Source organism: Sceloporus occidentalis, unplaced genomic scaffold (assembly GCF_023333645.1).
Source record: "Sceloporus occidentalis isolate IW3139 unplaced genomic scaffold, rSceOcc1.0.p SCAF_17, whole genome shotgun sequence".
NCBI lineage: Eukaryota > Metazoa > Chordata > Lepidosauria > Squamata > Phrynosomatidae > Sceloporus > Sceloporus occidentalis.
In genome coordinates this window covers 15,555,777-15,569,451 of record NW_028316997.1, presented here as the reverse complement: position 1 = coordinate 15,569,451, position 13,675 = coordinate 15,555,777, and the positions used below count along the sequence as shown (strand labels likewise).

General features: G+C 38.8%; 1 protein-coding gene across 1 annotated transcript in view; it reads right to left on the bottom strand.

Annotated features, from left to right (window-relative positions):
* LOC149302886 (conserved oligomeric Golgi complex subunit 5-like) overlaps positions 1 to 13,675 on the bottom strand; it is a 141,973-nt gene that overhangs the window by 2,281 nt on the left and 126,017 nt on the right. The window contains exons 16-21 of the mRNA XM_089482091.1: positions 12,485 to 12,547; positions 11,768 to 11,871; positions 11,127 to 11,364; positions 6,203 to 6,279; positions 1,467 to 1,593; positions 1,108 to 1,187 (exon numbers count right to left, since the gene is read on the bottom strand). Coding sequence (XP_089338217.1) covers positions 1,108 to 1,187; positions 1,467 to 1,593; positions 6,203 to 6,279; positions 11,127 to 11,364; positions 11,768 to 11,871; positions 12,485 to 12,547 — 689 coding nt within the window. The remainder of the gene's footprint in view (positions 1 to 1,107; positions 1,188 to 1,466; positions 1,594 to 6,202; positions 6,280 to 11,126; positions 11,365 to 11,767; positions 11,872 to 12,484; positions 12,548 to 13,675) is intronic.

The following is a 13,675-nucleotide window of genomic DNA, read 5'->3' as shown; positions in this document are numbered from 1 at the left end:
GGTCATTAACTGACAGTTGTCTGCATTCAACTATGAGTCATGTTTGTTATTTAAATACACAAAAACAACAATTCATACATCTACATCACCAGTCTTACTGCGCAGATCTGGCTTTCAATAGCTGGAAGGGAAATGCTAAGTCTGGCCCTTGGTGTCCGACCCCAAAACAACTCGATTTGCCAGATGTCTCAGCCAACATCTCTAAATACACACAGCCCTGTCTAACGCTTTAAAAGAGAAAATTGCTTCACTTCATAGTCAGTCTCTACCATTCACAAAGAAACAATGACAATCTCTCACCAACTCTTTGGTACCTCGATATTCTAGCAGCTCAGAATGTTTGCTGTGTGTATCACAGTGCTGTGCATGCGCAGCCCCAAAAGTCACAATAATGTGTATTCAAAATGTGTTTATACATGAAATTGTGTAAATAAAAACACATTCTCCTCATTCCAAATGCCTTACTTGATTACATAAATAGCCATCAAAGGGTTCACATAACATTTTACAAAGCCACGCCACTAATCACACCCTCTAAAACAAAACTTGAAATATTTATACAAGCAAAGACCTCATCTTTAATTTCATGTGCACTGACAGACGTGCATCCATCTCCTTGTAGATAATATTAAAAGCAAGGCAATACATTATTGGGAAGAGAGCTGTAGCAACTCTGTCCTGTTTTTTTTTCCCCCCATAAAAAAATATTCTACGGATAACAGCCGCTTCCATTCTACTAACAACAAAACAAAAAAGATGATCATTGTAACAAAAGAGGGAATTGAAGCATTCATTTGAACCATAAAGTGCACCTCCTGGGGGCTGGGCGCACACTGTCATTGTACACAAACGGAATCAATATGTCTGTGTCAACAATGAAAATTAAGTTTAGGAAATAAGGTCACAGTGAATTAGTGTTTGTCCTGTAACCCTTAAAATCCAAAAACAACAAAGCACTCGCTAATATATAGTAAATGCTAAATGCCTCATCCTGCTGGATTACATGACCCTTTTGTCAAAGTAGAAGCAAAAAGCGCGGTAATGCTTTATCGTACCGAGCACCCAGAAGCCTAATTATTTGCTCAACAATTATGTAAGAATAAATACCTTATGAGAATCAACCTGTCTTTCTCTGATGGGTGATCGTCCAGCCATTGGCAGTAACGAGCAATAGACCATTCAGCTCTCTGTGAAAAAAGAAAAACCTCATGTTTGTGATAAGATTATTAATGTCCTTTTTCGCAACCACAATAAATAGCAAACACTTAAGGGTTTATTAACTAAAGTAGGAGTTTCAGCTCCCAAATGTCACTATGTACTAAGAAAGACCAACCCTTGTGAGTTTCTTCTGTAAGAAGAGTTTGATGGCCCTGTAGAACGCATGGTTAAATTGGTGAGATTTCTTGAATGCCAGCTGATTAAGTAGATTAATGCATTCACTTGTAATATTACATATAATCTGTTACCTGGTATGGAGATTTCAGTTCTGGAGGAGCCCTTGTAAAGAGGAACTGGAGGATTACACTGTATGGTATAATGTCTCCTATGGAAGTGCTATTGGCAATATGTTCGCTGGTCTGGAACAGCAATGGCCTAGAACAAAAAAACACTTACAAATTAAGCATCTAACCACAATTTACATACCATTATATAATGGTACAAACGTTAAGACTATATGTTTTCAGTATTGCAGTATTACATACATACACACACACACACATATATATATATATATATATATATATATATATATATATATTATATATATAAAACACAGATGACCAAAAGTATGTGGACATGTCCCTAATTATGGAGGTAGGTTCCAGCCACACTCGTTCCTAACAGGTGTATAAAATAAAGCACATAGGCAGCCATCTCCATAGACAAACATTGGCAGTTGAAAGGGTTGTGCTGAAGGACACAGTGATTTTAAACATGGAAGTGTCATATGATGCCTGTTTTCTCAGCCAGTTTGTGAACTTTCTACACTGTTAGATCTGCCCAGGTCCACTGTAAGTGCTATTATTGTGAACTGGAAATATCTAGGATAGGCTTCCAGCACGGTGGCATCCTTTTGGAGAAGGCACTTTCTTGTCCCAGCATGACTGTACTCTTGTGCACAAAACAAGGTCCATAAATACACGATTTTGTCAATTTTGGTGTGGAGGAACTAAAGCACACAGAGCCCTGACCTCACGGAACACATTTTGGGCAGGGCTCCATATTAAGGCACATAGTTTTGTAATGGGATGTTCAGGTGTCCACATAGTTTTGGTCATATAGTGTATCAAACCAAACATAAATAACAAGACACAAATATTTTTAAGAAACAGATAAATCCCCTAATAAATATATTCAATGTAAATATTTGTAAAAAAAAATGTAGATTGTCCTAATGATAAGGCTTTAACGGGGGTTACATGCCTCCCTTTCACACTTTCCCCGAAATAACATCTTTGATGCCAACTAGAAGACAACAACCGAACACTGACCACATTTATATATTACTCAGCTTAAGCATGCATATTGTCAGGTAAAAAAAAATATTTACAATAAGCTGAAAAACATTTATGCTTATCAACATACATTCAAGGCAATAAAACCCAAAAATGTATTCTGGATCTTAGATCCGTACAAGGGACCTAGGGATGCTCTCACCATAAATGATTTGTGTGGATTATTCGTATAATACAGTAAAAAAATCTTAATTTGCTTCTTCAATGTTCCTTGGGTCACTCTGCTAATTTAATTCCTTCTACAGGGCCTTAATAGGAATTAATAATATCTTAATGTTTATGCCTGCCAATTTTCATGTCAAACAATTGAGAAACCCAGCGCATTACAATAACTGTCAGATACACTAAAAATATTTTAATCAGCAGGATTTGTGCAAATATTCGCTTAAAACTTTTATTATTCCTGGTGATAACAAAGCCACATTTTTTAAAAACGTATTTGCCAAAACAAAAGATTTTTATAGAAGCTACTGAAATATGTTTGGAAATAAAGTTCAGGCTTTTTTGCAAATGTATGCATGCTAGAAGCCTTAAACTGTGTCTTCAATTGCTTCATAACATCTAAAGGGTTAATTTACTTACTATATACCCCTAATTAAGCACATAAAAGTGAAAGAATGAAAGTACTGAACATACTGGAACTTTAGTGCGCTGTGAAACTTGCTGATAGCGTTCTAATTATTATATCATAAGGTGCTGTGTTATTAATGGCATTTCTAAATCACAGGATGATGTTACTACGATGGCAGAGCATGCGCTGCATTTACATTCTTTTCAGGTTAACAATTAAAATTGCAAATTGGTCACTGATTAGAAAAAAATGCTTACAGCACTTTTAATACATAATTCAGGAGGTTATGAAGTTGCCATGGAGTTAACGTAGAAAAAAAGATGAATCATCTTGATAAAATTCAAAATAACCATTTGATATATTTGTGAGATTAATAAAGAGCTACAGATAATGTTTGGCTCGCATCACGTTTCTCTTTGTCTTGCCATGAGCTCTGCCACCTAAATTATGCTCAGTACGACTTACTCTTTGTGTATTACTGCTTATTTACTGCGTGCCTTTTTATGTGTTTAACCCCTTCGTGACAAAGGCTGATTTTACTTTTTGTACCCTTCGTGACAATGGCCGTTTTAACATTTCTGCGCTGCTCGTGTTTAGTTGTAATTTTCTTCTTTCCCGTTTACTGAACCCACACACATTAGATATTGTTTTTTTCAGGACAAGAAGGGCTTTCTTTAGATGACATTGTTTTGATTGTATCATATTATTTACTACTAAAAAAAGTATAAAATATGGTGAAAAATTTAGAAAAAAATGACTTTCTAACTTTTAGTTGAAAAATCTTTTACTCATCTATAAAAGGTAATGAAAAAACCTGCTAAATGGATTCTACTATTTGTCCTGAGTTTAGAAATACCCAATGTTTTTATGTTTTTTTGCTTTTTTCTACCCATTATGGGGCAATAAGTACAGGTAGCGTTTTGCTATTTCAAAGCCATTTTTTCCAAATCTGGTAATTCTTCCCCCCATGTGCCATTTCGGGTATCTTTGAACCCGGCCAATGCAATTTACCCCATCAAATCATATATTTTTGAAAACTAGACAGCCCAGGGTATTCCAAATGCTAGTATTTTAACTCTTTCCATGCACCATATCTACCACCAGTTTTTGTCAAACTTTGTGGTAGTCATTTTTTTGCATTTGTTTTGTCACACACATTTTACTTCAGGTATGAATTAAAAGGTTCTCGTTTATGTCACTATCACAAAACACCCCAATATGTGTTCAGCAACATCTCCTGAGTACAGCGATACCTCACATGAATGATTTTGCCTGGCTGTTTGGGGGCAAAAGGGCCACATTTGGGGCATGCGCATTTTTCAATGTTGAACTTTGGCATTTGGGGATCCACTGCCCATGCCCCATTTGGTACATCTTTGAGCCGGGCCATTTCAGTGTGCCCAATAAACCCATATATTTTTGAAAACTAGACACCCCAGGGTATTTCAAATGCTAGTATTTTAACTCTTTCCATGCACCATATCTACCACCAGTCTTTGTCAAACTTTGTGGTAGTCATTTTTTTGCATTTGGTTTTCCACACACATTTTACTTCAGGTATGAATTAAAAAGTTCTCGTATATGTCACTATCACAAAACACCCCAATATGTGTTCAGCAACATCTCCTGAGTACAGCGATACCTCACATGAAGGATTTTGCCTGGCCGTTTGGGGGCAAAAGGGCCACATTTGGGGCATGCGCATTTTTCAATGTTGAACTTTGGCATTTGGGATCCACTGCCCATGCCCTATTTGGTACATCTTTGAGCCGGGCCATTTCAGTGTGCCCAACAAAACCATATATTTTTCAAAACTAGACACCACAGGGTATTTTAAATGCTGGTATTTTAACTCTTTGCATGCACACATTTTACCACCAGCATGTTTTCAAAGTTTGCAGTAGTATTTTTGTGTGTGTATTTTTCCCACACACACCTACTTTATGTATGAATTTACAGCTCCTGGTATATGCCGCTGTCACACGACACCCCATAATGTGTTCAGCAACATCTCCTGAGTGCAGTGATATCCCACATGCATGGGTGTGTCATTTTTGTGGGAACTAAAAGGCCACATTTGGTACGTGTGCATTTTTCTAATTGGAAATTAGGTGTGTGGCCATCCTTCCCCCGGTGTTAATTGGGACGTTGTTGAACCCGGCCAATTCAATTTACCCCATCAAATCATACCTTTTTTAAAAGTAGACACCCCACGGGCATTTAATATGCCAGTATTTTAACTCTTTCCATGCAAGAATTGTTTTAAGCTAATATGCTAATTTTAGGACTTGCTCACAAAAATATATTTTTTATATATATATATATTTTTTTTTCTTTTTAACATTTTTTTTCAACTTGGAGGTTCCCCTGATAGTGACATCAGTGGGAAATGATTTTTACATTTTACTAGTTTTTTACTATTTTTTTTCTAATTATTATAAATTTTATTTTATTTTTTAATTTATTTTTACTAATCACACTGTGATTAGAAAGCTGGCTTCCATTGACTTGCATGGTGAATGCAGTACCTGTATTCAACCTGCAAGTGGAGCCAAAGTTCTCTAGATGGTCTGGACTGTCTAGCGAACTTTTAAAATTTGTTTGTTCCTGTTACAGGGCAGCGGCCATCTTGCTTGATGGCGAAGATCATCGGCAGCTGCGGCTGTGACCGCTCTCCGGAGCGGTCACAGCCCATCGAAAGGTAAGTGTTTGGTGTCGCTGGATGCCTCCTGATCGAGGCATTCCAGCGACACCATTTAAGTTTAGGAGGCGATCGTCGATCGCCTCCTAAACGCTTTTAATACGGGCGTCCGCCGCCATACAAAGTATGGCGGATGTTGACGCCCCGTGGAGGGGCCAGAGATGGCCCCTTCGTTCCGATAGCGGCGTTGCTGAATGCCTCGAGGTCGAGGCATTCAGCAACGTTTTTTGGGTGCAGAAAGCGAAAACAGATCGCTTTCTGCACCCGTTTAAAGACGTGCCGGTCCTGGCACGTCAATTGTCGTAAAGCACATGCTTTTCCGTGTCGTGCCAGGACCGGCAATTGTCGTTAAGGGGTTAAAGACATGTAGTTATGATAACAGTAATATGAAATCGCGGCAGATGAAAATTGTACCTGAATGATCTTAAAAGCCTGTATGATTTACCAAGGTCAGCAACTCTTCTGCACAATGGAGCCACTGCTAATTCCATCTGTAAAACAAGCGAGACCGTCTTACTCTATGAAAACCCATATGTAATCATACAATAGGTCATCTGTAAAGCAGGAACAATTAGGAACAAAGTAACAAGATACGGTAGGTTAAAACAAAGTAACACTGCAGTTTTGAATTCATGTAAAGTAACTTTTTCCGGTGTGGACAATATCTGGGTTGACACTTTAAAATGCAAACTCTCTTTACATAAACTCATTCAGCCACAAGCTCCTTTGCTCTTTAGCTGGGTTTTCGTTCTGATGTCGTCCATTCTTATTTGCTGTGAATTTCAGAGGTTAGTTTTGGCTTATCCCTGACTTTGATGCTCTTCTGCTGTTGGACACAGTTTTCTCGAGAGGGTTCTACTGATCTCTTGTTGGTAATGGACTATGCTCGCTACATAGGCTGGGTGGCAGGTGGTTACCTTCTTGGCTCACCTATGGTGCCTTCTGAGTTTCTGATCCAACTTCAATTGCTTTGTGACACATTGCGACTATCGGTGTAACCAGATTGATACGGCAACACTTAATTGTTCTTTTGGCTTAAAGATAATTTAAGGAAGCAGCAATTGAAAAAAAATACACACTGGTGTATAAGCCTAAAGATTTGCAAACACAGACATATATGGAACATCAATGGTTGCTATACACAAAGCACAACAATTATCCTGAATTCATAAAGAAAATGGTATTGTGGATTATTTCCATTGCACTTTTTATCCTTAATTTACATAAACATTATTCTCACAGCTCATTAAAATGCCATTAAGCTTTTTAGTGCTGGGTCACCAGACATATTTCCTCCAAACCAATCTTTCAAGGTTTTGCTTTATTCATATATTTAGGTGATAACCTTATTAACAGCTTACACTTGACCAAGGGGAATATATTTCAGTATAAGTTAAGCTATTCATAGTTGGAGTTATATAAATAGATATCAGTGGGTTAAAAACTCACATGAAAGGCCTAGGTTAAGTGCCGTCTTCAGGCCTGCAATCGCCCCCCCACAACGGCAGCTTATAATAAAAAAAAGTGTACCTCTATGGCCAGTCTGCATCCTTACACACATGACGCTTCCTTTCATAGCCAAAGACTTGCATTAATGTTTAAACAAGCGAGATAAGGGGGCATGGCTGTCTATCAGCACATAAGTGGATTGGCAGCCCCACTACACTGCAATTGGGCATATTGGGTCTACTTTGTAAACCCTGTTTGCCAGAAATGGCTGGGACTCAAAGGGTTAATATTCCTCTCGTTTTCCAGGAGGGCATTTAAAATGTAAGCTAAATACAAACAATATGTGGCTTATAACATTTTAGAAAATTTGGGAAATATATGTCTTATGAAGCCAATGCATTGCAATTTCTGACACTTGACCTGGAGACTCTCACGTTCGTGAATAAACCTTATGCCTTGGCCCGAAATTCCATAGGCATCTGCGCCATGTGACCTATGGCCACGGCAGTGCAAATTAATTATTATAGTCTCACAATTAACACACAGTAAGGTAATGTGTTAATTATAGAAAGTTACTAATACATCTCAGGCCACAAGGCATTAACTATACTGCATAAAGTAAATAATGTCTCTTGGCCAATGATGTATTAACTATGGATCATATTCCTCCTTCTGAATAAATGATAAAATATTACATTTTTCAGAAGCTTTGTGTGGTTTTGTTAAGGAAAATGTACTGTAAAGGTCAACATACCTGGATAGAGTATATGAACCAATAAAAAAACAGTGTTCCTCTAATGGCACAGTGAATAGACAGTTCCACACCTCTCTGGCATTTAAAGAACTACCGGTAATATGAATATTGACCTTGGTACAATATAACAAGCTATTGTAAGCATCTGCGTTTGACAGTACGGCCAAGTCTAAATGCCCCTGGACATCATCCTGCCAAATGACAGGTGTTTTCATAATGAGAAGACTCAATATTTATGCTGACCATGTGGCTTTTGTGTGTCTGCTTGAAGCTAAATGTCAGATAAATGTCACATTCTTTTGTATTGGCCTTAGGAATACAGAAGAGACTGATCAAGGTATACAAAAGAAGACGTTTACAACTGATCCCAAACAGTCCACAAACAATCACAGAATATACACAGACAAGGAAAGTGTAAAGTCATTACACTGTTTTCTTTTTTTTATTGGTAGTATACATAATATTTCTGCTTTTCCCAAACTGAAGTACTTCATAGGATACCAACAGGCAATCAGATTCTTGGTAAAACATCCTTGCAATCTACAGCTGGAGATTTTAAAAATAAAAGATCAAGTAACGATAATTAAACAAAGCATTAAAGAATTGAATCATGCGATGAAAACCTGCTACCGTTTGAATTTTTATTATTTTATTTAGATCAGGGCCGTAGGAAGGGTGAGGCGAGAGAGGCACTCGCCTCAGGCACAGCTGTGAGAGGGCGCACTGCCACCTAATCAGCAGCTGCAGCCTCCAGGACTGGTTGGGGAGATCACGGATCTCTCTAACCAGCTCAACAGGGCCCAGTGGTGAATTCAACATGAAGCCCCTAAAAAAAACAGGCACCCCATGGGCAGTGCACACCCAAACACCATCAGGATGGAAGATAGAAGATTATGGAAGATGAGTGAGTGAGAGGGGTGTAAGGGCTGTTTATATGTGTGTGTTTGTAAGCTGGTGTGTTTGTAAACTGGTGTGTGTATGGGCAGTGTGTGTATGTGTGTATAGGCAGTGTGTGTGTGTATAAGAGCAGTGTAGGTATTTGTGTGTTTGTAAGCTGGTGTGTGTGTATATGTGTGCAAAGGCAGGGGAGTGTGAGGGCAGTGTATATGTATACGCATGTGCACGGACAGGCTCGTGTAAGGGCAGTGTATGTGTATATGTGTGTGTAAAGGCAGTGTGTAAGGGCAGTGTATATGTATATTTGTGTGTTTGTAAGCTGGTGTATGTATGGGCAGTGTGTGTGTGTAAGAGCAGTGTAGGTATTTGTATGTTTGTAAGCTGGTGTGTGTATGTATGTGTGTGTAAAGGCAGGGTTGTGTAAGGGCAGTGTATGTGTATATGTGTGTTTATGGGCAGTCGTGTGTAAGGGCAGTGTATGCGTATATGCGTATTAATGGGCAAGTGTGTAAGGGCAGTGTATGTGAATGTGTGTGTGTGTTTATGGGCAGTCATGTGTAAGGGCAGTGTATGCATATATGTGTGTTTATGGGCAGTTGTGTGTGTAAGGGCAGTGTGTAAGGGCAGTGTAAATAAAATTACCTCTGGGGAAAAAATAGCTGGGGGCACAATTTTCCATTCATGCTTCGGACACAAGAGGAGCTAGCTACGGCTCTGGTTTAGATTTTATACTTTACAGCTGTGACAGAACATCTGAATCCACCAAAGACACTGCTAGGGCATTTCAATTATTTTGCATATGGAAACATACTGTAAGCCCAAGTAGGAAGTTGTCTTTATCAGCATATTTATTTTGCTCTTAATTTAAGTGTTTAAGTACTGGCATGTTTCCAATTTTATAACGTAAATAATTATATAATGCTGCATGTAGACATGAAATGCTAAGGTAGCATCATTCTGATTCGTTTCATTACAAACAAAACATTATAATTTTGTATTTAACGGTATTTCTTTTGTGCCTTCTCTAAATACCTTTGCTTATAACATTTTGACAATAACTAGATTTTTTTGTTTTTTAAAACAATAGTCATACTAGAATATTCATACGTGTGAAATAATCAAGATGATATCATCTTGTAAATGTTTTTTTGGAATGATGAATACAATGGGTGGAGAGCTTTTAAGGATCTAGCACAAGATGGACAAGCTTGTGAATTTATTTCCATTCCAACATCACGTTATTAAATATATGCCTACTGTCACGCGAGCCGCCGCGGCACTTACCTCGCGTGCTCGCGGCAGCTCACTCCGTCCTGCCGCCGCGCGGTCACGTCGGGGTCACGGCTCCGCCCCCGCCGCGACCCGATGTCGGCTGAGCGTCACGCGCGCCGCGCACACCAGGGGATCCCGGCGGCGCGCCCGCCACCGCGACCGGACGCCGGCAGGGTGGTCCTGCCTCCACGTCGTCGCTTGGGCTTGCGCCTGCACGCCAGGGACGTGCAGGTGCGTCAGCACCTCTCTCCACCGGGATCGCGGATCAGATGCCTGCCGCGATGACGTCACGCGGCGCACGACACGCACGCCGCGCACGGCACGCCGCAGCCTTATTGTGAGTAGGCATTCCCTATTTATAGCCCATTTGGTTTCTCTTCTGTACCCGTTCAAAGTATATTGCTTTTTGGGGTGTGCTGTTCCTCGTGACATTATCTTGCCTTGTGTACCGACCCTTGCCTGCTCTTTTGACTACGATTCTGATCTGCCTGCCTCGACCTCGGACCTGTTATACCGTTTTGCCTCTTATCTGCCTGCCTCGACCTCGGATACGTTTTGACCTCGCTGTTTGCCGTTGCCCTTTTGACCGGACTGTTTACTGGACTACGCTACGTCCATATATCTGCATAGTTGGATCCTCCCCCGCTACCTGACCCCGTGACACCTACACAATTATACATAATGATATAATGCAATGATGGACGCAATAAGCTTTATAAAATTACCTTTAGTGAACACACTGTTTTTTCATTCCTGTAGATGCTCGTTAAGTATTTTTCACCCTTGGTTCACTTTTTGTTATTGCCAGTACCCTGCATTTTTATTTCCATATTTTACATCCATATATCCACAACATATTATTAGTATGACTAAACATGGTGGTATGCATCTTTCCAGTTCTTGAATTGTGCCATGGGACGGGCAAAAACATATTCATGAATGTATGTAAATTGCTAAATTACTTACCTGGGCAAAATCTGCTGCCAATCTCATTTTTCCACCTTCGCCAAGGGGTCTCAGTAAACTTGCATTTCGGATGAAGACTTCAATTGATCTTTGTGCAATTGCTTCTGTGTTGTCATAGACAAAATCTGAGCACTCAAAGTGTCGGAAATAGTCATTCATGACTCTCGCAATAAAACCTTGTAATTCTTTCATGTACAAAGAGCAGGGGATATCTAGTTTTCCAGCGTTCACCATGTTTCTGGGAAAATAACAAAAATTTAGCACAATGACTTCTATGTATAGCAAGGTTCATGTTGAGTAATTTAGATTAAAGTTGTGCTGGCAAGTATTAAAGGGCTGCATCAAAAGAGCAGTGCCATCTTCTATTCCGAACCAGTATGATTTAACACTTCATTGTGTTATTGTTCATTTTGTATATGGTTAAGTTTAAAGTTATTGATCATTTTGTATTCTCTTCTTCTTATTATTATTATTATAATAGAGCTGCAGAAGCTGCTCGTTCTTTATAAATAAAACGTAATGAACAAGACAGGCACAATTACTCTTATTCAGTCACATTTTCACCATTAAAAAACTGAAATAGGATAAAGAAAAAGACAGATAACAAGCAATAGCATTTACATAGTAAGAGTGTAACATACCCAGAGAAGTCTTCTTGGTGCATAGTTATAATAATGGCCTCAACAGAGTCGCCCACTGAGTTCAGCAGAGGTTGTACTGCATTTCCCATCAGGTTATAAATTATCTAATGAACAAAACACAATTTTCAGATGCAATACATGTATATGAAATCTAAAGACGAAAATATTCCAGAGGTTTTAATAGATTTTTTTTTTTTATCCCTTTTACTGGACGAACTTGAATTAGTATAACACACTAGCTCCCTCACCAAAGGCTTTAAGGCAGGCCATGTTATGGAATGACAAGCATGTGCTGGATTCTGTGCTGGGAACTGAGGGGCATGTGCACAAAGTAAGGGGCCATCCCTAAATAGATTCAATCACTGATGTAATGATGGGGAAGCAAGAAGTGGGGGGTCATTTCTAGAATGTAGGAACAATGTAGCATCTTTATTTCATACAAGGTAGGTCTAATCTGCATGTGTCTTGTTTTTCAGATATTCAGTTTATTCTAATCTCCTCATTCCAAATTTTAAGGGTACCACAACGGCTACCACCAAAGAGACAGAATAACCACAGCATTCCTGAAAACAGCTTGTTAAGGTCAATCCCAGTCAGTGGGAATACACACATGGCAGATTTATTATTAGATATATAATGTTAATGTTTTTTTTTTCTGGGAGCCTCACTTGCATGTTTCTTAACCATAGCGAACAGTGCGATGTACGATTTTTTTACCTTCAAGGAAGCCGAAATGGTTTGTTCACCAGCTGCTGGGAGGGAACCTTGACTCGACATAACCTTAAAGGAGAATATCAAAAGGTAGTTTAGTACACTGACTTAAAATATATAAAATATATATAGTGTGAAAGAGCAATAAACACAGAAATTGTTTGCATTACCAAACTACATACGGTTATTTACTCCATTTTAAAGCAAACAGAACATGTGGAGATGTCAGATACACTCATAAGTTTGCTTTAATAAACTAAACCTGTCACTCAATCATTCTTGAAAACAACTATTCACAGCATAAAATATAGAATCAGCCCAGTGGTTTAAATCTTTTTGGTTTTCCTGATCTACGCATTTGACTGTAATCTTTTTATTTAATCTTGTTATTATATTTTATAAACCTGCAAACTGCTTTGGTTGCGAGGGAATCATGTATACAGAGACGAAGCAGCAATGAGTTTGCACAGAGGTTATTTCTTTGTAATGTTCCACGTCATCACAATGGTCTACATAGACAACAGCCCAGGTAATCTGCCCATTAATACTGCTATGACGACTCATGCCTTCTCCAGTCCTTGGTCTTATATTTAGAAGAGCCATGTGCTTATACTATGTATGTTTAAATTCCCTCACTGTATTTACCGGTACCATTTGTACTGGGAGATGGTACTACTTATCTTACCTAAAACTTCCTCACATGTAAGCCTCTGACCCTCTAGTTTGTAGACAATGTGCCAGCTATTGGACGCATAAAAAAGGATCATTCCAACACATGCACAACCAAACAAACACTATGAATTAATTAACACAGCTACACAACAAATCATTTTAATCCAACTATTGGGGTTCATAAAACACAATAGGACTGCTGCTCACACCAGCATACAATATACAAAGATTAGGGATTACAGGTAGAGATTAAAAAATTGGGGGAAAGAGCTCTCATATTTCCCAAGCATCTCTCTTTAGGATGGATTAGACCCTTTTTGGGACCCAAATCCCTCTATCCTCCCATGCTGCCCCTATTTTGCAGGAGCTGATGATGTTTGATGGTTATGAGTGTATTAAAGTGTTCTACAGCTCTAGAAGTCACAATAATGTGTAGAAATATCACTGATTATACGTTAAAGCGTGCAAATACATTATCCTTTGTGTCTTCTAAAAGCCTTATTCAATTTTATAACAATCTAGCAA